This window comes from Sinohyriopsis cumingii, chromosome 9 (genome assembly GCF_028554795.1).
Source record: "Sinohyriopsis cumingii isolate HCF-2022 chromosome 9, ASM2855479v2, whole genome shotgun sequence".
NCBI lineage: Eukaryota > Metazoa > Mollusca > Bivalvia > Unionida > Unionidae > Sinohyriopsis > Sinohyriopsis cumingii.
Window position 1 is genome coordinate 81,140,616 of NC_142969.1, and position 26,920 is coordinate 81,167,535.

General features: G+C 33.7%; 1 protein-coding gene across 2 annotated transcripts in view; it reads right to left on the reverse strand.

The window, feature by feature from the left end:
* Positions 1-26,920, reverse strand: part of LOC149792118 (deoxynucleoside triphosphate triphosphohydrolase SAMHD1-like) — a 90,728-nt gene that overhangs the window by 53,361 nt on the left and 10,447 nt on the right. For both annotated transcript variants that reach the window (XM_089969340.1, XM_089969339.1), the window contains exons 2-8: positions 11,597-11,692; positions 10,389-10,549; positions 6,444-6,565; positions 5,658-5,722; positions 3,142-3,258; positions 1,716-1,775; positions 822-989 (exon numbers count right to left, since the gene is read on the reverse strand). In XM_089969340.1, coding sequence (XP_089825466.1) covers positions 822-989; positions 1,716-1,775; positions 3,142-3,258; positions 5,658-5,722; positions 6,444-6,565; positions 10,389-10,549; positions 11,597-11,617 — 714 coding nt within the window. In that variant the 5' untranslated portion in view covers positions 11,618-11,692. The remainder of the gene's footprint in view (positions 1-821; positions 990-1,715; positions 1,776-3,141; positions 3,259-5,657; positions 5,723-6,443; positions 6,566-10,388; positions 10,550-11,596; positions 11,693-26,920) is intronic.

Genomic DNA, 26,920 nt, shown 5'->3' on the forward strand with positions numbered 1-26,920 from the left:
AGTTTGTTTGTGTTGATTGTTTAGAGTTTAGTTTCCCTTTACACAATACTTATTGCTAATGCATATTTACACTGTTTATATATATATATATATATATATATATATATATATATATATATATATATATATATATATATATATATATATATATATATATATATATATATATATATATATATATATATATATATTGTCTACCATTGATTATTATCAGCTTTTATTATGTAATATTACTAACGAAACTTATCAAACATTACCCGCTTTCAGGAATATGACCTTGTTTTCTATCAGACAATAATTTGTGTCTGATGGCATTTTATTCATAGTTGATACATTATCACTAGCCTATATGTGGATAGCCCTTGTAAAGTAAAATATTATTCATTATGTGATGAATCAAGTGAGTACAAACGTCATAAGGAATACAATAATATATAACACATGTCTTTAATGACTGTCTTTGAAAATCTATCCTCTTCCATATTGTGAAGCACTGTTTGTAAATATGTAAATCTTGTTAAATGAGCCGCATCTGTTACTTGTTTCCATAACGTTTTTCTTATTGCCTTTTTCTTGTGTGGTACCTGTGTTAAAATAATACGTTATAATGTTCTATACTGTCTGCTTTCTAATTTATAAAGTGCTCCTTATTCTAATATCACTAATTTCTAAACAAATATGTACTCACTGCTTTAGTTGTCCCTAATATGTAAACTCTGTTGTTTTTTTTAAAGTTCATATTATTACATAGTCTGCAGGAAAAAAAACCTAGTTCGACTCATTTGTAACTTTTCTACAAAATGCACTTGATTAGGACTTACTTCGTCCCTGTATCCCAGTTCATACTCTCCACTTTTCGTTTTCACCACTCGAGCCACACTAAGAGCCCTATCGTATTGAAAAGTTTCAGGCACACCACAAGTCCTGGCATCCCTCTTGAAATAATCCCATTTGTCGACGTCCACACCACTTGTCTTGTTTGAAACGATCTTAATAATAATAATAATAATAATAATAATAATAATAATAATAATAATAATGATCAAATTGGACTGATAATATTGTAAATAAGAAGTATTAAATAAATAGTCCAATTGATATGAGAAGTATGAAAATTAATATCTTATTTGAATGAAAATATTTCACATATGAAGCATGAAATGTATAATCCAATTGATAATATTGTGCATAGGAAGCATTACTCGTATATCCAAGTGCACTGATAATGTTTTACATGGGAAGCATTAACCGTATAATCCAAGTGATAATACTTTACATAGACACTATAATAATATTCTTAGTTCAGTTTAAATTAATTTCAGAATATGTAATGTTCATATTTGCAATCAATGTTATTATGATGTAAAAGTTAAAGAGAATCGTTGCATCTAAGATACTCATAATCGAATCTAAACTCTCCAATCTGCAACTACAAATTTTAAAGATTAAAGCATCGCGATCGCATAATATCATTATTGTTGTTACAAGATATCTTCATATCTTCAAGAAAAACTCCCAAAACTCCATATCGCACCAGTACAATAATAGAACGGTTATACTTTAATTCCCACTGGATACATAACGTCGTATCTTGCTACAATCACTTCATTAGGACATGATAAAATATTTTCCTTCCTATTGTACATAAATGAAATGTACATTCCTCTTCTACGGCAAATAATATTGTGTTGAAATACATAAGATATATATCTTACCTGAAACATGTACTTTTTCTTCTTCATGCTTTCGTCTTCTTTGTACTTATCGAAATCCCCCTAAATAAATAATAAAATGTGAAAAGTCTTCAAGCATCAAAATAATGAATAGAAAATGTTAACGCATTTGATAATCTAATGCTGTATCTCATTTTTATTTTATTTTGAATACCAGAAGAATCAGCCTGGATACACAGTCGAAAATGACAGCATAGTTGGTACGGTTTAATTGTAGCTAAAATCGCACGTGTGATTAAAAGTTTCAAAGGTATTTTGAACAAACTAATTGAAATCCATTATCAGATTAGGTGACGTTCAACGATATTGTTGCAAACTTTACTTTGCCTGTAAGCATAAAACAGAACTACGAAATTATAGCGAATGATTGAATTAACAATGGGGCATAGAGAAAGATGCACAAACAAGTAGAAATATATTGTTATGAAGGAATGTAAACGTTTAAGAATACAAAATGATTATATTCAGTCCATTAATCCATTTCGACACTTGATAAAGTATATGTTCAGTCCACTAATCCATTTCGACACTTGACAAATTATATGTCCAGTCCACTTATCCGTTTCGAAACTTGACAATGTATATCATTACAAATATGTTGATAAGTCATTTTATTTTACAAATTTCGAGGTGTATGTTTTCCTAATTAAAGTGACAGCTGTGTTGATATTTTATTTGAGTAATGACACTATTTTCATCTTTAGCACATATACTTCAGATTTCATTATTGTTCTAAAGCTGTGCATTGGTACAAATATTTTGAGGTTTAGCTCGGTTTCGTTTTGGTTTTTTAAAACTGAGTTTCTTTTTCAAGGCCTCACACTCTTGGTGAAGTTAATTGTTGTACATGTACAAATAAAGCCATACCATGTTTATGTGTATGCTCTATAATATGTATACAATCTTGAATGGACATTAGATGCTCTTTTGGTCATCAAATTGCATTGGCGTTCAAAGATCTAGTTATATGAAAAAGAATATAATGGTAATGTTTAATAGTAATAATGTTTTCCTCCAGCTTGCAAACTATATTTACGAAAGAGAAGCAACTTTGTCTTTAAAATCCCAATGATTTCAAATTGATTGTATGAGTTCATCTGTATTGACGTCTGGACATATACCGAATGGCTGCTTAAAGGAAGTTATTTGATATGATGTGACAAATTACAAGCGTTTCACCGTTACTAATAAATGATTTAAGGAAAAATGAAACAAACTTCAGTGATGCCTTTGTTTTAGCATCAGGCACGAGATGACAATTTTTTAATTACTTCATGCACGATTATTTCCTAAAAACCTACGATTTATTCTTTGCTAATTTGAAGATATATTAAACCATATGTCCTCTGTAGAATGATTTTACGTTCCAAATATAATGATGCATTATGCAGGCACAATCTTAACATACCTCAATCAGATCTTGAATAAGTTCAATGCATTTAGATTCGTCGCCCACACAATGATTCTTGAAGCCAGATATCTCCTTCAAAAGTTTTTTCACCAACAACCGAGAAATGCGTTCATGCTGAAAAATGCATATATATATATATATATATATATATATATATATATATATATATATATATATATATATATATATATATATATATATATATATATATATATATATATATATATAATCGATATCTAAATCGATTATTTCAATGATACAGTCCTAAGACAAACACAAGCATACTTGCATGAGTAGACAGATGCTTGACATTGTTTAGTACGTTTTCCTACCACTTCTACTATTGCATTTCCTTATTACTTTGTCTTAATAAAGATGTTGGCAAATAAAAACTGCTAGATCTTCAAAAGTTAGAAATGAGAAGTGAAAGAAAGATTTTGAGGATTGTATTGTTACAATAAAAAGACATAAAAATTGTTTTTTCTTTAATAATTGCACCTTTAATTTTGTGTTTAATTTCTTTTGGCCCGAGGGTTTGAAAGATAATGAAATCGATACTCTTGCTTTTGATGAGAGTTCCTCAGTTCTAACTTCATCTTCCACTATGACAGACAAACTGAACTCTGTCCAAACAAGATCAACATCCAGATATGTAAGGCTAACACTTCTGATAATCATATACCGACGAGAAACTAGAAATTACTGATACCAGTGTGGGATACAATAAAGAAAGGCCTATTTCTTCGTCTGAAAGACATACGTGACCATCATACCACCAGTAGTGTAAGACACGAAGCAACAAATACAAACCATTAGTACGCTATATTTCAAATTAGAAGGAGCCCAAAAAAAATCCTAGAACGGTTTATGTTGCCAGTGAGTTTTCAAATGATCCACTTTTTTAATCAATGAACAAAGCTCACATATTCGATAAAGACAAATTAGTATTTAAAGACCATAAAGCCTGGAAGATATTGAAAAACATAAGATGAACATTTATTAATAATTTGATGAAGGAACCAAGGAGGACAAAGTCTTATATTCAAATGGACTCTAAATATACATTTTTAGAAAGATAGTGGTCAACATGTAGATTCGAATCGAAACACAACTTAATATAGGTTATAAAAATATAATTATACTAAACAAATGACAAGAAATGTAAGAGAGAAGAGATCGAAATTGTTAGGACAAATAAGAAGATTGGACATCATTTAAGAGATAATATAGAAAATAATATGACAGGTCCGAGGGAAGAAAGCTTTATGTTGGATAAAGATTTAGCAAATGACTCCTGTACAGTTAAGTAAATGTTAATATTATTGCTATACCTAGAGTTCTCTCGTTTCTCTTATCGCTAATCGTTTTGTGTTGTTGATTTTATAACTTATTTGACTCTTATTTGGGAATTTCAATTGTATAGAAATTATACTACAAAAATATACATCGTCGTAGAAAGGAAATACATTCGATTCCACGGATCATGAATAAAGTATTTAGAATTTGTTTCTTTGCTCGTTTTCTAATCTTTTTTCTTCGTTCCAGTTTTGTATCTTCTTGGAAATCATTAGTCTTATTTTTATGATATGCATGTATCTTGATATTCCCATGCATAAATTTTGTGCGACTGGCTAAAACAAAATATCATGCCCAAATTTGTGCTCTAATGTGTACGATTTTGATCTAAATGCTCATTGCAATAATTATAGGATCTTGTGACCTGTAGAAGTGACAGATTCGACGTCGCCATATCGCTATTCATACAGTACAATTAAAGTGGTCATGCTAAAACATGTTCTCTGTTATTCATTTTATCTCAAATCAAAGGACGTATTTGTTTCCACACTGTTCGCTTTAGAGATAATGTAAACAGTTGAGTATACAGTGCGAATGCTGGATGGATAGATGAATGTTCAGCGGAACAAAATCCGCGTTATATATGCCGCATTTGTCTCAAAATCGTGCCGCAAAACAAATGTACCAATGTATTTTCAAAGTCTTCCCGGCATAATTTGAGGAAAGAGTATGTGTGATATTTGGCCTATAAAGATACAGCGTTCCACATGCCAAGTACTGTAAAATGAATTTAATCTTTATCAAATATGAATAGTTCAATATGCTGTATCCATTTAATACTACCAATAATAATAATAATAATAATAATAATAATAATAATAATAATAATAATAATAATAACAATAATATCAGAAGAAGAAGAAGAAGAATAAGAAAAAGAATAAGACATAATACTTAAATGAATAAAACACCCTTTGTATCAAGAAGAAAAATAAGAAAAAGAAGACTTAGAATTATTATATGAAGCAAACACTCATGGCATCAGGCAGCTTAATGCTGGAGTGATATGAAGCCATGGCGTGGCCGATGACATCTTTCGGGGATGGAGGAATTATGCTTTTAAAGAAGATTGTCAGAGACGTAAATTGAACGCATAACTGTGCTCTACACAGAGAAATTAATGTACAAGATTACCAACAAAAACTATATTATCGTACCTTCAGTTTAACTTTCTGGACGTCTTCGAATATTTCTTCATAACCATGGGAAAATGGTCCGTGACCTTATGAAAACAAGATAAAGCATTGATTTCCTAGTCTACTATCATTTCCGATTGATACATCAATCGCTTGTCATTACATTGACACTTTACTGTGACAATTTGCACCATATCAAAAATACAATTGTTATCCTATGTGATGTAATCTAGGAATCTGTATATAACCAAATAATGCAAACGTATATTGCCATAAACTTTTGGAAGACACCATATTTTCCTTTAAATGCCCTGGTAAGATCATCTCTTTGCAAATATTCCAATATTTATTAGACTTTGTGAAATGTTTGCTTAAATTTAAAACCCAATGTTATATTGTTATTATTAGGAGATAATAATAATAATAATAATAATAATAATAATAATAATAATAATGATAATAATAATAATAATAATAATAATGATAATAATACAAATATTAATAGCAATCTTCTTCTTTTTCTTCTTCTTCTTCTTCTTCTTCTTCTTATTATTATTATTATTATACATTCATTATTATTATGCATTCATTATTATTATTGTTATCGAAGTTAATAATATGTGCCTTGGCAGTCAACAGCATAAAAAAAGGAAATGTAAATTTTATAAAATATATATATCTGTGTTTCACGTAATGCGGTATCTGCTGCAAAGTCCTAATATATGGAAGACAGTCACTTTTAATGATAAATGTCGTGACATTTAAACACAATAACTTCAAAGCGTAAAGGACATATATGATATTTACCTAGATCATGGCACAAAGCAGCCACACGAATACACATTTTGTCATCTGGAGACAATCTGATTCTCTCGCTGAGATTTTGAGCATCGATAACCTTGATCATTTCACATGCTAAGTGATATACTCTGAAAATGATCAAATGATCATTAATGGTTTGTACTGTAATAACAACTAAGTGTAAAAATGGCCAAATTGTTTATATATTTACACATGCAATTAAAATAATTGCCAACAATACCATATATATATATATATATATATATATATATATATATATATATATATATATATATATATATATATATATATATATATATATATATATATATATATATATATATATATATATATGTGTGTGTGTGTGTGTGTGTGTGTGTGTGTGTCTGTTTGTGTGTGTGGTTTCTCTATTGTACAGATCAATATCAAGAAGCAGTAATGATTTCTGCAAATGTTTAGGATTTATTGTTTTAATCGTAGGTATCCACCAGCCTATGTCATTTACCTAATTTCTACTTGCCACATGACAAAATGATATATGAATAGAAAAACTAAACGTAGCCCACCCAACCTCCTTTTAAGCAATGTCTTTAAAACAACACTATGATACCAACCTTGCAACCACCTACTCTGAAATGTCAGAACAACGAATCCTCTTGTCTGTTTAAAAAAGCAGGAACAGTGAGAGTTTGTGTGTGTGTTTCACAATAACTATGTTATCACAATAATGCATATGTTATATTTATGATTCTTATCTTTGAGCAGATGTTTACGTAGCTTATTTATAAATATAATACAGTGTTTTGCAGGTGAAATAGGCATATTACATACAAGCTATATTGATATGTATATGCTGATATTTATATGTCTCATTTTCAGACCCATTATTCTGACCATAGTGCAAGCGGTCAGTATTCAGATGTTCTGGCTGTAGATAAATAAATGAATTCACTGTTTCCTTTTATGTTAAACACCCACTTTAAATCCTGGCACATTGTACTTCACATTTACGTAAAAAAGTTTATAGACAATGAAAACGATGAAGTCAGGAGGGGACTTGTCCCCTCTCAAATTTTAATAATTGTATTTTCAATTTTAACTTTGTTTATTGTGTCATTTGTTTCCTAAAAGACAACACATCGTTGTGTTTTTTTTGCGTGCATGGCATTCCATCTGTTTGAGGAAACTTTATTTCGGTCACATTTGAATCAGAATCGTTTTTGTACGGTAGATTTTTATAACAGGAAGGTATCACGTTGTACTGAGAGGTGATCAAGTTTCATTCATATAATTCATGATCTATTTGTTTGCTTTTGGGATTTTTTTATCTTCATTTTGCTTTCGTTTTCTTTTTAATTTTGATATTACCGCAATGCATCAGAACGAATTGTATGCTTGTGTTTAGGTTTTTATTGAAATGGCGTATTGACTGATTAGCGCAAAATAATGGGACCTCATTCATGTGGCGTATGATAACATCCAGTATCACATTACGTATACCCAATAATTTTCAATGATAGGTTTTAGCCTACATATATTCACATTTTGTATACCATAACATATTGAGAAGTTGGAATATCCATCTTGTATTCGCATCTGAAACTGAAATAATCAAACGCTATAAATGTGATAAAAATAATAAATTGGCGTTTAACGTAACTGCAGAAGTAATAAACATTAGTTGGATGATATATTACAGTTTTGCATGGAAGACGTTTAAGTGCTGTCGTGCAGAGGAGGTAGTACATACGATTTTTCTGTTTGTTGGCAATGTTTAATTGTTAGGTTTATAAAAAAGTAAATAATCTTTTAAAAAAGAACAATGGTTTGTTATATAATTGTATTTTAATATACAAATTACTAGATCACACTGCTAATAATCCGAACGATAACGCTGTTACGGAAACAATTTAAAGATTTAATGGAACTGTAGGTGGATGACGGAGGACAATATTTGTGAAAATGTATGTATCAGTTCGAATACAAGTGTCCCTATACAGGTTCAGCAAAAGCTGAACTATCACCAAAGAAAATGTATTCAGCACTATTAACATGAACATTGAAAGAACAATCGATGGGGATATAGTATATTAAGGCCAAGGTCAATCATTAGGTTCTTTACTCCTGTGATACATAATATATATTATTGAAGAAATGGTTATGACATTAATAAACATTCTTCATGAATTGTTCGTAGCTGACATTTGAACATCTTTTAATTCTGATTTCACTTTGCACCTTCATTAACTAATGTTGAAGTCTGTTTTTGTTTCATTTATATTTTCTTATCTAAGTGCATCAACAATTTTGTTAGTGTAATATGTTTAAGTTGCATTTTTTCCTTATCAATACAATATTTTATTAATCGCTGCTGATTTCCTCGCTGCAGATTTCCTACTTTATATCGATTTTGTCAATATAATTCTGTAATGCACCAGTTACAATAAACACCTCTCCAAATGCATATATTTTACTATCCTTTAGCTTTTGGTATATGTGTGTCTTTTTCTTTTCCAGCAAGTAGTTCAATAACATAGTATAAAAATACTTTTCATTAAGAGTATCATATTGTAAGTCTTAGTATTCATAGAACTATGGTAGTTTTCACATTTATAATAACGTGGTCATCAATATTGTTATTTCTATTTAGTCTTTCTTGTTTTTATAATGCAACAAGGTATTTGTGCTACGAGTGTCCATTCCATTTTACGACTGTAGTAAATTATTCATTTATTGTATTACTCTCATTCGTTATCTAGTGCATTGTGTAACTATCCTAAATGCGATTTGAACGATCTAAACTCATCTAAAACTGGAATGATAATGTGCTAAAGTCTATCTAAAAAGGAATACAAAAGGAGGCGTTTGCTAATGTGTTTTATAATTGGTGGATTTTTCCCTAGCGTTTTCTTTCTTTATTTTGTATCTTTATAAGGATTTTTAAGTATAATACTAAGAGTTAAACAAATAAAATAAGTATATTAAGAGGATTGTCTAGTTTTGTCCCAAATGTTATTGAAACGTGCATGGTGTGGAGTTTTCAAAACAAGGAATAGACACAAAACAGGTGGGTAGGATAGCTTGCACCAAAAGGTCTTATTTGCTGCTTAGTCTGGACGCTTTTAAACCGTTATCAAAATGATGCTTTATTTTCATTATCAAATAACCATTAATACCGCTTCATAAATGAACGACCCTCAAAATTTGTTGAGAATCATTTATAATTAGTATATGAATTATTTGAATAAATGTTAACTAGAGAGACAGCAAACGCCAACACTAATGCATTTACTCACGATCTATACTGTTTCCATATACCTTTCTTCAAATAAATACAAGTCTGCATAAAGATAATAGAATAATATATTGCATGGATACATTTTCATCGACAACTTCAGAATTAAATTTGTAAAAAGCGGAGGATTCATTTTTTTCAGAAAAATGATAAGGTTTCAAGATCTTGACGACCATATTCCGCATGATATATGTGATTAATCGTTCTTGGAATATATCTAACAGCACATTGTATGGATGGCATCTGGGACTAATGTTCTCTTTCGAAAGATGCTTTCAGAGATTGAATACGCATATAATGATACCAATAACTTAATTAATGAGATATACACTGAAGTACGCAACACTTGCACACAACGTTTTCGATTTGTATTTTTTTGTTGTTGTCGCGATGATATACGCAATGATATATATATATATATATATATATATATATATATATATATATATATATATATATATATATATATATATATATATATATATATATATATATATATATATATATCCTTTCCAGTCTATCACGATCATTTTAGGGCAGCCATCAAAAGAAAAGGTATCAGAATTTATTAATGTTCACATACTATTGCCTTGCGAGTTGATAGATTTAAGATTTATTTATTTGTTTTTTTATCTATTTATTTGCTTCATACGTACCCGATGCTGTGGACGAAACGCGTATGGGTGGCTCCGGGGTAGACGAATTCTGCAAAGGATAATTGTTTGATGTTCCTCAAACGCTGAAAGCGGTCAGTGTCAATAATTTTCACAGCCAAGGCATCAAGTTGTATGATCCCATAAATGGGATCCAGTACTATCTGTAAAGTAATAAGGTGGACATTGAAACATAAGTAATAACAGTGGCCTCCTCTATCACAATACCTAGACTACAATACCAACAATGTTTGATCTGATGATTAATTTTTATGGTAACGATGACAAAACAAAAGACGCTACATTAGTTGGCACAAGTACATATTATCTTATAAAAACCATATATAATGTGACTATTTATCTATGCATGTATCTCCAAAGACTTTCCGGCATATTTACTCAAGAATTGGATATATGACATACACATCTAAAATGAAAAAGAAAACTATTGTAAAATGTCCAGAATATGAGATACCCATATCCATGAGACCAAAACATATAGTGCTTTTCTTAATTCAAAATTAAATGTGTAATAACATATTGCCAATTAACAATATGATGAAGTAACTAATTCGCAAACTATGGAGAATTAAAACGGTTACTGTTAAGGCTAGATTTACTAGTGTATGCCAAGAATTAAAATAACTGAGAAACATGTATGTCTATTAAAATGAATCACAATTGTAAGTAACCTGAAGATATTAATCTGTTGGCTAATTAACGCATTTGCAACATTTTATATGTCCTGGAGAAACTGATTGAACCAATGCAGTCTGAGGCAAGATTATTGGAAGCACATCTTCATCTCACTGAAACAGGTAATTACTATTAAGTGACGTCATCTTTTCATTAAGACATCATGGTTACGATGGATGATTGGAATTATGTTCACTTTCCTAAGATCCTACTCAAATATTATCGTTTGAATTTGACATCGACTCCAAGTTTTAGCAAATTTTTGTTAAGTTGAGATGATAAAGATGCAAACTATACCTGACGTTCAGAACCTTTGACGCCATACAATACTGGACTGTAAATACAACAGCTTTATGAGTTTAGCAGAAGACTAGAAAGGGACTTATAACATATCTATCTACACTAATTACTTTTCTACTTTAAATATTTTGCTGTATTTTTCTATATTTATATTTTGTAACATGTTGCTGTGATAAGAACAAACTCCAATCTCATATGACTAAATCATATCTTACTTTTCCTTGTTCGGTAGCCATGCCTATCTCAGACAATGTGCAGATCAGCTGATGTAGTACCGCACGTCACTTCTTTGTATTTTATTTGACAATCAGCTTAAAGAGTATCAAAAAGACAAATATATATATATATATATATATATATATATATATATATATATATATATATATATATATATATATATATATATATATATATATATATATATATATATATATATATATATATATATATATATATATGCATGTATATAGATTCAGATATGCATTCATGGCTACATCTAACGGACGTATCCGACAGGCAGACATACAGAGAGACATAAATGCATGCACACTTATATAGCAGCTGTCTTTAATAGGAATATTTGTTAAAGTTAATTCTTTATTGTACAAATCAAAATCTTTATCCTACAATCATTACTGCTTCAAAATCCAACCCAAATGAAAGACACATTTAACTTCGATGATATCGAAATCTAACTGTCTGCCCATAAAGTCCTTTCAAATTGCTGTTGTGAAGGTAGAAGTTTGGGGCCATCCTGCTTACAGCCCAATAATTTTTCTTCAGTGTGATCTTCTGCAATCGAATCTGAGCTGTCAGTCACTGATGAAGCAGGAGCTCCCAACACTGTTTTTGGAAACCTGACCGGATGCCTCCACAGTCTTACCAGATAAATATGTGCGCCTCTTATATCTACCATATAAAACGGATTCTGTCTTCTTACAGATGGATTCTCTCCCATATAGTAATCTTACACATTTCCTCACAATGTCACTTTATTTCCGCCTATATTTCCGCCTTAAGACACTCAATATCGCTGCTACTAATAGTTTCGCAGTCGTTTTGTGCGTCGTCTTCCCACCCCTGGGATAACCCTCGGGGATTTATGCTCAGTTACCACTGGTAGCATTGCTCTGTTTATATTATTCCAATCACGTCAATACGAGAAGCCAACGCATCTTGCACCAACTACAAGTCTTTTATAGAAGTTACCTGTCTCTCACTGAGCCACCAATCTCATTTTGTTGCCATCCACCCTTTGTTGGAAGACACTGGTAATCCAGATAAAAAAGGGTACAGATATTAGTATTTATCTGATTATCTGCAAGTACGCCCTCTCAAGCCAGATTCGATCTTGACAGAATAACCCATGGTCCCCTAACATAAAGTGCTTGAACCAAGTACCCCTCCCGCACATATTAGTTGATGTTAATCTGGAATTGATTGATCGTAACCGTGTGACTTAAAAGGAGTTTAGCGATGATAATGCAACGAATATCTGGTCAATATTCAGAGTAAAACACGACAATATTTTCAGCAGTGCTACCATGAATGACGAAGGAGCAATGATAATCATTAATTATTTGGATCCTGATTGAACACATACTTTTTTCAGAATAAAATGTATTGTTTCCGCTATCCACGCTAACATAGACATTGACGTAACCTGGATTATCCGTGATGAACGCGACCCTGGTAGTGAATCACGAAAACACACAAAAATGAGCACCGGGGTTGTTGCCGTGTTAAATAAAAATTCTAGAGAAGGAATGTCATCTGGCATTGAAAAACCAAACTATGAGACATCATGTCTTCTTACTCCAGTTGTTTATGGGATTTATCCGTTAAATAAGCCTAAAGTCAATAAACTATTGCCGATGCGACATGGGACTTCCACAGACGAAGTTATCCTGAATTGAGTCGTCCATAGAATTACATAATACTTTACAAATGAGTTACGTGGAAAAGGTATCACAAGTCTGCGACGCGAACAAATAAACTCGTGGGAAAATAACATTCAATTTATTGGAGCCACGATCAGCCACATCGCAAAACTGGAAACATGATTAAAATTTCCGATCGAGATGAGAACAATAACCTGAGGTATCTTGTACACAGCTAAATGTGTAAGAAACGGAGCTCCTATAGTAATGATTGATCTTAACGCTCACGCATGGACGCCAAGTATAATGATATTTCCACGAGATAAACGAGTGATGACGATGACCACTGACATGTTTCAGTTCATCCATACGATCAGTTAAACCGAGTCAGTTTCCGTGTGGTTGTTCCAGTAAGATGAAAATAGTAGATTCGACCAGTTCATACTGCCATGGTGCGATCTTTATCGAGCGGAATCTCTTCATATCAAATGACAAAGACTGCGCTGAGATACACGGAAGAAAACGACAATATAGAACGATGACTGAGAAATTGTTTTACTGTTCCGTCTTTTGTTGCTTATTTTCCTCAGAAGAACAAAATATTGAGACCGATATGTGGATAATTTCTTGAATACATTCAACGATCATGTGTGGAATACGGGCATGGAGGGTTGTGGAATACCAAATATGATTTCAAAGAAGTTAGCTCAGCTGACATAGTTGCATATTATCCTGGAAGTTATCTTGTTATGGGTGAATGTAAGGAATATTTTAAACGATTTGGACATGATACACATGAGATGACTAGGTTATCGATATATGGCCCCCTACCCTGTGGGGTAGATCCATATTTCGATGTATCTGGATTTGCCGAAATTGAATCGTTTGAGTTTGCAGCGCATATTCATCCATTTATTGTTGTTTGGTTTGGCCGGCATTTTCATATACCTAATCCAGATATAAATATGATGGCTTGTCGTGCTAAAAGTGAACGTGGCTGGGCTCCAATAGTGCTGCAGCGATATATGCTTGATAAGAATATACTAACATCGCTAACCGTAAGAGAGACAATCATTTCATATTGCCCACAATAAACAGGTTTGGATGGCAAAACCCGCTTGTCGAATTCCTCAACATCGGAAATGATTGTCTGTTCAAAATCTAGCTTGTGTATAAATAAATAAATGTTAAAGATGCTTAAGTACACACCCAGCTTGTTGCTGAGTCCTTCGAGTTGAATTTCCTCAGGTCTAATCATATCGATGATGCGTATGTAAAAGGGTTCTGGAACATTGACAATACTGAGGCACCAGTTAGTGATGGAATAATTTATTGGTGATCATTTATCGATAATGTATAGTGTACCCTATCAGCCACTATATTCGATTTAGATGCCTAAATACGACATAGATTCGCTTACCTTTAAGAGGTGTGGTATAGGTTGATCAAAACGATCCCAGACGGCAAAAAAAAATAAGTGTGTCATTTGTTTTGCCGGATTTTAAGTTTCATCTCCCTCCCTGTTTACCATTTATATAATTACGATCCACAAATATACTTTCCGTAATAGTGAGAGTAGGTCCTATATAACCTGGCTGACTTCTACATCTATATATTATATTGTCATATCAGAACTTGACGAAGAAAACAAGCACATTTGATTTGATTCCCTTTCTATCTACTGAATTCGCTCAGGTTTCTCGCAGTGGGTCCTCATGAAAAACAATAATGTTGATATCTAAGTTGGACAACTGCAGTTGTCTAGTTGGATTTTTAAAAATCACACGCTCCATTGATTTATTGTTAAAAATCAACAGCGAAACAATTGCTCCTCTTAGTCTTATCTTCTTTGCTAAATCCATAAATATCGCCTCCCGCGCCTGCCACTGCTGTTGCTCCTCTGTACATATCAACTCTCACGTCTTGTTTACTTTTAAGTCTAACTTCTAAGGGGCGATGTCTTTGGCAAAACAAAATACATTATCAACATATACATATGTCCTTTCGATCTTCAAGAGAACAATTATATTGACGTGTCCTGCTCTTCTAATTTTATTCGTCCAGATTCGTTGTGAACACTATATAATAATGATAATCTCGCAGGTTTCGATCAAGCAACAGAGAGGCGCCCACGAAAAACGAGTATTGAACACGTTTTTAATCGAGTCGTCATCCAGATAATTTCTAAGACATGGAATCTGCCATCTCAGCAAAACGTTTTAGCGACTTTAGTCATGATTTTACTAAAATAACTGCCAGTGTTCATGTAATCGGAAGTTTCGCTTTCCGGAGTGAGATCATGGCTGCTAGTGGTACTTTCATCCCTAATCGACGCAGTCAATCTTTAATTGATTGAAGCACCCGCCATTCCATATCAGCGCCTCTGATGCTATAAACGACTCGTATTGCAGCTTGTTTAGCAATGGGTGCAGATCACGAGACCAGGCCAGTGAAAACCGCATGCACAAAGGTGAACAATAACAAGAAGGTTGTTTTATGCTCACCAAGCGTATCTCCATCACATCTCCGTTCTGTTTCCCGAGGAGAAATAGGAAACGTTTGACATCCTTGAAGCATTTAGCTGTCTTGACAACTAGACCATATTGTGTTTATTTCCCATTATCGTTTCATACGCGGGCTTGACTAGAGACGCCAACCTTTGTTTGAAGCGCCGGTAAGGTCTTCGAAATTGAAAGCATTTTGTTTCCGCGATTTCTCGGACAGTCATTAATCACAGAGATGCTTCATTTGTTTGCGGTTATCTTTGTCTTATTGGTTAGCACATTCTACTATAATATCACTGGCGCCACATCCTATTCATACATCGCGGTCTTGAAGTTCGCTAAAGAAGCAGTTGTATCAAAACCCGCAAAAAACATGTATGCCTATTGTCGTAATGTCATTGGAAGGTTTAGTCATGTTGAACGTGTGAAACATACGTTTTTCCCGGGAGCAGGTCACACGTTCAACACAAACATGTCTCTAAACGCATCAACCGTACAAAAAAGCCAATTAAGTTTTGTAAGGTCATGTATGTAAACAGCATATCATAAATTTGTTGCAGTTGCCCTCGATCACTTTGGGCACATGTGCGTGCGTAACGTTGGGTCATATAGATCACGTCTTCGTCGACCCCGTAAAATATTCCTATCTGGTTGACTTGATCGTAAACGTCGAATCGTCATGCATGACATGATTAGGGTTTTCTGGATACATATCTCAAGGGCAGGGGACTCATCAATCATGATAAGTAACTGGGTGGCTGAAGATTGAGTCGTTTTAGCTTTAATGTTGGAACCGAGAAGAGGCGAAACCAATAAGTACGTTAAAACACATCTGATCGTCTACTCATGGTTAAAAACTTACAACGAATTCCAATTTAGCCTACGCGTAATCAAATCCATAAGCAGTTGCATTTTCCATTTTCCAGGATCTGACAAAATATTAAAGAGCGACCTTCTTCGATCGGAACTATGCTTGGATGGTCTGCTCATCCCCGGAAACTCAGTAAAGGAAAACTAGAACTTTGGACGCTTCTAATTTTAACTTTCACGGCGATGATATGTTAAATGTCAAATGTTGTGTACAAGATCTATATGCTGTCTTTGTGTCTGCAGTACGACATTATACCTCATATAAGAACTCTAACTCAGAAACAGCAGTAGCAACCGCATGAACCTGCATGTGAAGCAAAGCAGTTTACCTTCTTTATTTAAGAAAATATAGCCTTTTTGTCGCTGTTGCATTAATGAAACTACCGGGATTATGGTGGAATAAATATAATGGTGACAAATATCCGTGGACACAGGTACTGCGGGCCAAGAACTCGATAAATAAATAGCACCTGATTCCAACGCTGATGTTGCATGTTACCGATATGATCTTGCTCAACATCAGGGATTTAATTCTTTACTAGGCCGCAATTGTAGTACCAGGTATGGGAACAAGATTCGCTGGATTGATTGTCAAAGGAGCCAAGAAAGCAATTGGCGAATCTGAAGTTCTTCTCAGGGTCTCCAGCTCGTCATTTGAAGGTATAGCCTCTGTATAATAAACGGAGACGAGCAACTGGCCACACTATACTATAGTCCTTGCGTTTATTAGAAGTTTTCGTCTTTCAATTTTTCCATGACATTCCTGTTGACATTGCAGAATAGTCCACGGGTATAAGCTGCTGTCATATTCACGCTAAAGCGACGTCAGACTCATAACTGTGTAGATCTTCATGGTAATGCGCATCATCAGCAACATAATGATGTCTGTATCATGGCATCATCGAGTTTACCAGAACTCTTCAATGTTCAACTAGGACAGATTCAGCACAGACGCACAAACGTAGATTTGTATCGTCAGTTTCAGTTTGAATTTCTTATTATGAACTGCATTCAATCAGTCATCAAATATAATGCGGAATTTGAACGCATTCCCATCAATCAACGGTTTGTATTTAACAAAGTCCCAGACAAGGTCTACACCAATGCATTTTTCCATGTTTTTCTAGTAATATAGCAGTATTCTGATAGAAGATAGCCTTTGTAAATTAGTTTGTTGCGGCCGTCTGCAGATTGTTTTTCGTCGGAATATAGGGGTATCTAGGGGCGATGCCAAAATCTCATCACCGGTGATTCGAAACGAATTCCAAGATGTAAGTACAGAGTTCATACGTAGACGACATATTGGAGCTTAGTAAACTGTTTAGACGAACTTGGAGAACTTGATAAACGTCCCACTGGAATCCTCCACGAGCATACAATTTAACCGAGAAAACCATTTGCTGGCTAACAAAATCTCGCCTGGAGCCAGTGTGTACTCCGTGTGGTCTAGTCTTCGCGTAAGTCATTGTGCATACCGACGTGTGCATTGCGTCTAGATTTACCAGTTAAACGTAGCCTACAGGTATTGGCTGCAGCACAGTCCATCGTACAGACTGTTCGTGTAAAGATTCGTTTTGTTACTGCTTGGTTTATCCAGGTTATTTCGGTCCACTCATGGTTTGTTCACGCCGGATCACCAATACAACCTCAGAAATCCCGTTAGCCACTCTGTAGTTCTCAAGGGAACAATCGGAGAACCAACAATGTGTGGCCGCAAAATATAGCGTATTTCATCTTGGGTAAAAAAAATTATGAGTGCGGAAGATAAAAGCTCTTGTCCAATTCATTTTGCTCTAACCTCAATCTATTTAATATAACCTCAACCAAGTCCTTGTATCGATATCATATCCTCCGACCAGTTTGTTTTTCGGACCGGACAACTTCTTAGCAAGACCTTTATGGGACTTTTTCCGCATTTAAATTCGAGAAAATGACATATGAGACTGAATATTCTTGCCTTAGTATGACATAATTGACGCTGCAGATTTTATTGACTCGTCCGCAGTTATAATCATGGTCAGATGACAACACTTCGGCATAATATATATGCAGGCGGCGTATAAATGCAAACCTGTAATTTTCTTGGCGATAAGAGTCATTGAAATCCAGGCTTGGACCCGGATGTATCTACTTGCTGCATTGTTGACATTATTCATGTATGCAGGGCGTAAAAAGTTTTTTCATTGCGCCCGCTCGACAATAGTAGTTTTGATACGATGGAGGCGGTTATCCTCATCAGCGACCACAGCAGTGACTCCAGCCCACCAAGACTGCGACACAATCTTAATATGTAACTGTAATACTGTTGTACAAACTTGCCTCCTGGTATCCTAATTTATCTGTAGCGCACGATTTTGTTTGAGTTGATTCACAGTAGGCATGACCATATATAACAGACACATTATATAAGCTCCTATGAGGTAATGCAAATTTTCTAGCATCATTGTATAGTATCAGGATCAGAATCAGATGTCTTTTTAAGATAGATATCTCTATTCTTGCAATCCTATATATTAGTTTAGTCATGGGATCTCAATATTTAAAATGTCATGTTTCATTGCAAAGTTATGCTTTCTCAAGCCATCAGTCATTGTATATATTGCCCCTCAATGGCAATGAACTTCCTATATAAATGAGGACTGTATTTTTTAACAGACAAACTAGTCAGTTGCCTCCCAATGAATGATGTATAAAACCTGATGCGATTCGACGCTTGCTCGTTTCATATTTATTTATTTGGATATTTGTGGGATTAGAATGAAAAAGCTGATGTTATATAGATGGATGTTGGCTATGGATTGTAATGAAACAGTTGCTGGATTGTATGATATGTAAAGGAAAGTAATAATACAAACCTTGGAACTGGATAGTAGAGGCATATCTTGGATTTCAGTAAAACGTGGGCTCTGTATGATAAGATATCCATGGGATTTCAAGCGAAACCCAGTTGCTGGATAGTATAGATATTTGTAAAAATTTGATGAAACCAAATGTTCGATAGTAGAATAGGCGTGGGAAGGGAATCAAAACTAATTCATAGCAGTGGGGTGTTTTGATTATTATGCAAAGTTTGATGGTAGATATTATAATATGTGTCTGGTTGTAATATAAAAGCGTGTGCTGGATAGTAGTTGTGTGTGTTTTGATTATAATCAAGAGGTGACTGATGGATATGTAGGATTGTAATCATAAAAGCGAGTGCAGGATGGTATGGATGTGTGTTTGGATTGTAATTACAAAGTGGGTGCTAGAAGGTAGGATACGTATGTGTGCGTGCGTTTAATTAAAAGGAGATTTAGTCAATATAGGAGCATGTGTTGTATTGCAATCAAAAAGTGGATTCTAGATAATAGGGTATGTTTTGGGATTGCAATACAAAAGTTATGTGTTGGATAGCAGGATATGTGTGGGATTATAATTAAAAGGAAGTTGATAGAAAGTAGAGACATGTGTTTGTATTGCAATAACAAACTTGGCTGCTGGGTAATAGAGGACCGTGAATGGAATGCAATAAAACAGTCGGTATTGGTAAGCAAAATATATGTGGAATTGTAATTAAAACGGCGCGTAATGAATATTAGAGATAAGTGCTTGGATTGCAAACAAAATGAGTCTGTTAAAAAGGGTCTGTGTTTTTGGAGTATAATCAAAACGTGGATGCTGAATAAGTAGGATATATGTATGATTGTAACTAAACAAATATAACTGAATATTAACTCTATATGTGGGCTGGTATTATAAAAGTGTGCGCTGGAAAGGTAGTGCGTGTTCGGATTGTAATAGAAAACTGTGCTGGTAAGTAGGATTATGTTTGAATTTGCAATCAAAATGCGAGTGCTGAATGTAATGCGGGTGATATATAGTATTATATATGATGGATTATAATCAAAATCTACGTCCTGAATAACAGTTACATGTGTCAGATTGTAAATAAAAGATTGGTGCAGGCAGTATTTTGAATTTTACATTATACTTAACGTTACAAGTGAAGACATTCCGATTTTCACAGTAACATTAAAGATGCAACTGGGAAAAGATATGTATTAAAAATGTACATTATTGTTAACCCTTAAGTTATAGGTATTCCAAAATATTCGTGTCCCTATAAACCTTCGACCCTTTATCGCTCATAATTTATAAGGTTAAATTTTCCGATTTTAAACTCCTCTCATCCCTGAAAGTTTTCGAACCTGTTTATAATGAGAATCCCGTAAAGCGACCGAACGTTATACATTACTACTCATATATGAAAATAAACATACATGAACAGCGCATACATCATGCATTCCATGCAGCAAAGCCAATAAAAGAGGGAGGTATATAAAACTGTTCCCTCACTCAGAACCTGTACGAAAGGCATTCAATATTTCGGTAAAGAGAGAGAAAGTGATTTATTCATAGTTCTCGGTTTATATTTAATAACACCCACATTTAAATGACTATATTACTTCGATGCAAATGTTGTTAAGTGCTCTGTCAATTGATATAACAGGGCAGCCGACTCGTCATTGTACGCCAGGATGTGAAACTTCGCAACCATTCAGTGGAATTACACATCGGTCTCAAATCGCCTACCTAAGTGTTTTTAACTGGAAGCTATAATACATATTTATAATCTTTTAAATTCTCCACATCAACGAATTATAGGTAAAATGTGAGTGTTATAAATTGGTAAACATCATGTGAAATAATATAAGGATAAACATTATCTACTCTAAAGGAAATCAAGCGAAGAAATAAAGTCAGATTTGTTGCCTACTGAAAATCTAATAGCAATGGGCATTCACATTGCAGTCAAACATGTCAATAGCATATAAACAAATATATTGTATTATTACGAATCTATGGTCTCAAGCTAAGAAAACACGTTCCTTTCTAGAAACTTTAAATTCATAACAGAGGCTACATCTTGTACTCCGATTCAAGGAAAGGTTTGTGTATACCTTACAAACAAGAGATAAATCAGGTACGCACTTAAGCTATATCCTCAATCATGGGGAAATGTCAGGAACACAATAGAACTTAAATATACATATAATTGTATGTTTATAATATCAGTATTTCTAAATTAAATCACTGTTCAGCATCTGTATCTAAGTAAAATGTATCCATTCGCCATATAGTTCAAGCAGTCGATAATTAGTTCTGAAGTAAGTGTTGACACGTAAGACCAACGAAAACGATATCGATATCTAGTAGATAATGATACATCGAATGTTTTATAGTAGTATGTTTTGAAGCATATCAATGTGCATTCTTTTAAGTCGTGCGTATGTTCTGCTTTGTTTGTGTGGATTGTATTGCACTAAGTCTAATGAATGGGTTTGTTATGACCAACGTATACTCAGATAACACGCTATCCTTGAATCCTTGACAACAGCTCCACAATTGAAATAATTCTTCGTAATAGTCAGGGAATAGGAACATAAATAATGGTACCAAGTTCTGTATTGTGTGGTGTGGAACACAACACACACCTTTGCCTATATGCTGGGCGAAAAGAAACACAACATCGAATAATTACAGAAACACTCTTTCTCACAAGCATACCCTATCTCGTCATATATTATTGTTAGAGTGGCACTGCTTTATCCATCAGTTAACTCTCTGTTTAATGTTGTTGTTCTGGGGTTTCTCTTCTCAAGATAATCTATATATGACAGCCAGTATCAAAGATCGAGGAAGAATCTGGGAAAACCGTGGCAAGAATCACCGATCCACTGGATAATATTGGCTAACTTTCTCACATGTCCACATTGGCTGAGCCTGAGACTGGAACCCACACGGAGAGAACAGATGTGAAATGGCAGTAAGTGGTACAGACAAATGCTTTAGACCGACTGCTACCTGGTGATTTATGGTGATATATCCATACGTATTTAAATGCATACTTAAATTCATGCATACTTTTTCTAACCTAATATATTTATACCAATGAAACGGTCCTCCTGAAATTGGTCTATATCGACTGCTTAGGTACAAATGGCGAGTTGTATCTTTTTAAACATACATACATACATACGTACATGCATACATACATGCATGCATGCATACATACATACATACATACCGATACAGTATTTATATTCAAAGGCAACTTTTAGAGCAAAGATAACACTGGGACAAAAGCTGAAAACATAATACCTTTATATTTTCCTTTGCATTTATTAGTTCTTAAAGATAGGGATCCTCTTTAAACAATCACATACCAATCTCTAATTATATCATAGCGTTTCAATAAATCAGGGACGTTTACTTTACAAGATAAACAGATGCAGTTCAGTTCATATAGCATGAATATAAATATGGAGAAAATATGTTAATATAGCTTACAAAAGCATACAATAGACTGATAATAAGGTAACACGGATAATCACATATAAGAAGAAAGATTTACTTACAATTCCCATCTCCTTCTTAAATAAATACAAATTTGCAAAGGTTTCGGAAACGAATTCATTGGTAAACAAAACGCATTATATTCCTCCAGATATGTCCTCAGCAATAGAAACTTCACAGTTTATCCCGCAAAAATTATTCAATACACTGCTGCCGAGACAAGAATTTAGCTGGCTTCGTTTTATCTCACTTTGCATTGTCTGTGACTGTACACTTCACATGTTAATACGCAATTATGGTTAGTTAAACCAATATTTACGCTGATAAATTATAACAATATGTTATACAATGTTGCATAATTGGTATATAACCTGACTATAGCGTTTCTGATCATATCAGTAGAATATAAGGACTAAATTATAATTATTTATAAATATGAATGTGTACTTGAGTGTACGTGGATATATTAGCTATTTACGCAATGCATCGATGCATTTGATTAAAGAAAGTTTTAATTTGATCCTTAATACTATTATTTTTTTAATGGTTCGAGAGGATAGTCTTGACATATTCTTTAGTAGTGTTATGTATAGCTTTGAACTGTGCTTAACCTTTGGAGGCTCCGAGTGGCCGAGTGGTCTAAAGCGCTTTCCGTTACGGATCACTGCCATCTCACCTCTGTCTGCGTGGGTTCGAGTCTCGGATTCGGCTAATGTTGGTATGTGAGAAAGGTTGCCAGTAACTTCTCGTGGGTCGGTGGTTCTTTCCTGTGTTTTCCCGGGTTCTTCCTCCAACGTTAATACTGGCCGCCATGCATAGCCTATCGTCTGCTGAAAAATGGCGTTAAATCCCATAACAACAACAAACAACCTTTGTCCATAGATGTAGGTTGTACATTAAGACAATGTCTCTCGTGAATAAAATGTTTTAATAGATAACCTATGTCCATGACTGTAAGTTGTAAATCAGATGTTTGCATAGCATTTAAAATTAGAACAATCAAGGCTAAATATTGTTTTCAATTAGACTGACATATTTCCAGTGGAATGATTCACGTGGATTAAAGTGCTCATTCAATGTTGGGTTAACACATTACTTTGGGACCATTGTGAACTCATGCACCGACATTCCAGAATGAATCATTGTCATATCAGGACATTGAAAAATATTGAGATGGGACTAATAATAGGACTTTTGTGATTATTTCGAAATTAATTCCCAATATGGTAAGTGTATCTTGAATTCCTACTTTGTCTTGCAGAGGAATTCATAACTTAAATTGTTGTTTTCATTTTTGTTTCTATTACATATTTTAAGACCTTGAGTCGTAACACTTGTTGAAGTGCATCTTTATAATGTAACCGATTTGATGGTCTAAATCTATATTGTAACTATGGAGATTTGTAAAATGCATATCTAAATGCTCTCACTTTTGAAATATAGAATGAATGTTGCCAAACACGTAATACGTTACTAAAATGCAAAACTCTCTGAATACAGATGTAAACATTAGGCTCCTGCATAACTACAGACGACTGGTTGCAAATGACCAAAACGTGTACTTACCGCATATGTGTAAAGGGTATGTTACAAATGCAATCAGGTGAACACTGTCCATGTAGATCTTTTAGCTCATGCGTTACCAAATATGTGAAACTAATCAGGTAACATGTATCAACGACTAATGGAACTGTTTCTTATTAGAGATGTAAAAATTATCGTTGGCATAATCTTTCACCGGGTGATTTGCCGAGACAAGAAACATTGTATGATGCATGAACACTAACCCACTATTAACCAGGACAGTATCTCAGGATTATTCATAACCCCAAGTACACGCTTTCCAGAAGGTTGGTTAACTGTATATGGTGAACAACTTGAGTTTTAGTACAGAAACTAAACGGATTAGTGGTAGACGCACGGACTTTTTATGCAACTTCATAATATAATATGGTGAGCTTATAGACATTTACTATTATGCAAGTTTTGCACCATAAGTATCTAGCTGGTAATGAATATTTACTCTCACTTTGGCATTCAATTTTCACTTATAATAGAGCAAATAGACATCGTGGCGTGATTATACGTTTATGATTGTTCTTGAATCAATAGCCATGTGGTATCCAATATATCATAGAAAGGGTTTCATTGTCCTTTGAGTCAGAGTCCATTTTAAAGTTCCGAAATATGGTAGAAAGGTAACACCGTTTCACAAGGATGCACATTAAAATTGGGTGTCTATCGGTTCGTATGAACATGAACTCTGTGGGGGCAAACATAACGAAATTTTAAATTTATTTTATAAAAATAGAGGCTCAAGTATATCCCTTTTCCCTCCTTCTTTGCCATGTGCTCCAAATAGCAGATTCTGCAAAATTTTGTAACTAAATGCACGAGGTATGAACGGGTCAAACTGAGAACTCGTATAGCGTAATAACAGTTTGTCTGTTTTAAAATATCCACTTCATTAAAAAATATGTTTCAAGATCATAACTTGAATAACTCAAGGGAACTGTCCAAACTAATTCTGGAAACGTGTCAAGGTCATAAAACAAATATTTCTAGCCTTGATGAAGGAATCAATTACATATATTTGTCATTGATGATCGATGGTAATACCTTAACGTTAAAGTCGTGAACATTTCGTTCAATGGGTTTGTTTGACTTACACACTAATTGTTTTTAGTAATTATAGCAGTAACGTCACCTGCAGGCGAATTTATATGTTAGGGGACATTAATCAACTCTTATTAATTTTGAAAGTCTGCTAATTTTATCGATCTATCAAATGGGCTGTGTTCAATGGTTGTGGTTTATTATAAGCTTCTGTACAGCAGTGGGTCATCAAACGTGTAACATTTGTAGACCCAAGCGTACTTTCACAAATTGTTCCGGTACCGGTAATGTTTTTAATTTATGTACTTATTTTGGAATTATTTTATTTAAGATGCGAATTTATTTTTTCAGGTTTTATGTGGATAGTTTTAGGTACCATGGTGGTTCTTATTCAATAGACAAAAAAATATATATAGTTTTAGAGATAAATGAGTTAGATATAACATGGATACCATTTGAAATTCGAGATTCGCCAGATTTGGAGATCATTAATGCATCCTTAATTCTGCATTCCAAGTAATATCCCTTACATAGAACAAATACAATTTTACAGTTATATGTACTTATTTGCACTCCACAGCAAGGCAAGAGCAGAAGTTATGGTCCTGTTTTATCTTTTAAACTTAGTGACAGACATTACCAAAATTATTTTCAGGTTTAAATTAGTTTCCACGTGTTCAGGCTAACGTGGCTCGAATACCACTTATCGCCAAACCTGGTGACCAGTAAAGGTTTTGGTTTTGCACAAATACTGAAATGTAAGAAGCAATATTAGATTCGTGGTAGTTATATGATAGTTAACATTATGCCGTAGGTTTATAGCAGCATTGCTATTAGTGGTTACCCTAAAATGTGCTTATGAAGCTGCATTGCTAGAATTGACTTCGCTAAGCACTAAACTTTTATTCTGTGTTAAGGTTGTTCATATGTTTAAGTCTGACACTCCCTGGACGTCGTACGGTAAAGACTATATAAAATGTTTTAGTTATATATTATCCAACATCACATGATTATACCACAAACACGTCGAATGCAGTAACCAATACCCCACATGTACAATCCTCGACGTCATGTGTAATAACCGAATCCAGTTAAATACTATCCAACACCAAGTAAGAATTTATGATACTATCAATAAACCATGATACTCTGCGTCTTTAATGAAAAATACCCAACACATGTTATTCACCATGCCGTATGTAGAGAACAATATCCTACATATACTATCCACTAAACCATTTATAGTGACTAAAATACAAACAATACTATGTCATGGTAGATGTATTGTGACCAAAATCAAGTAATATACTAGTGAACACTCCAAATTATT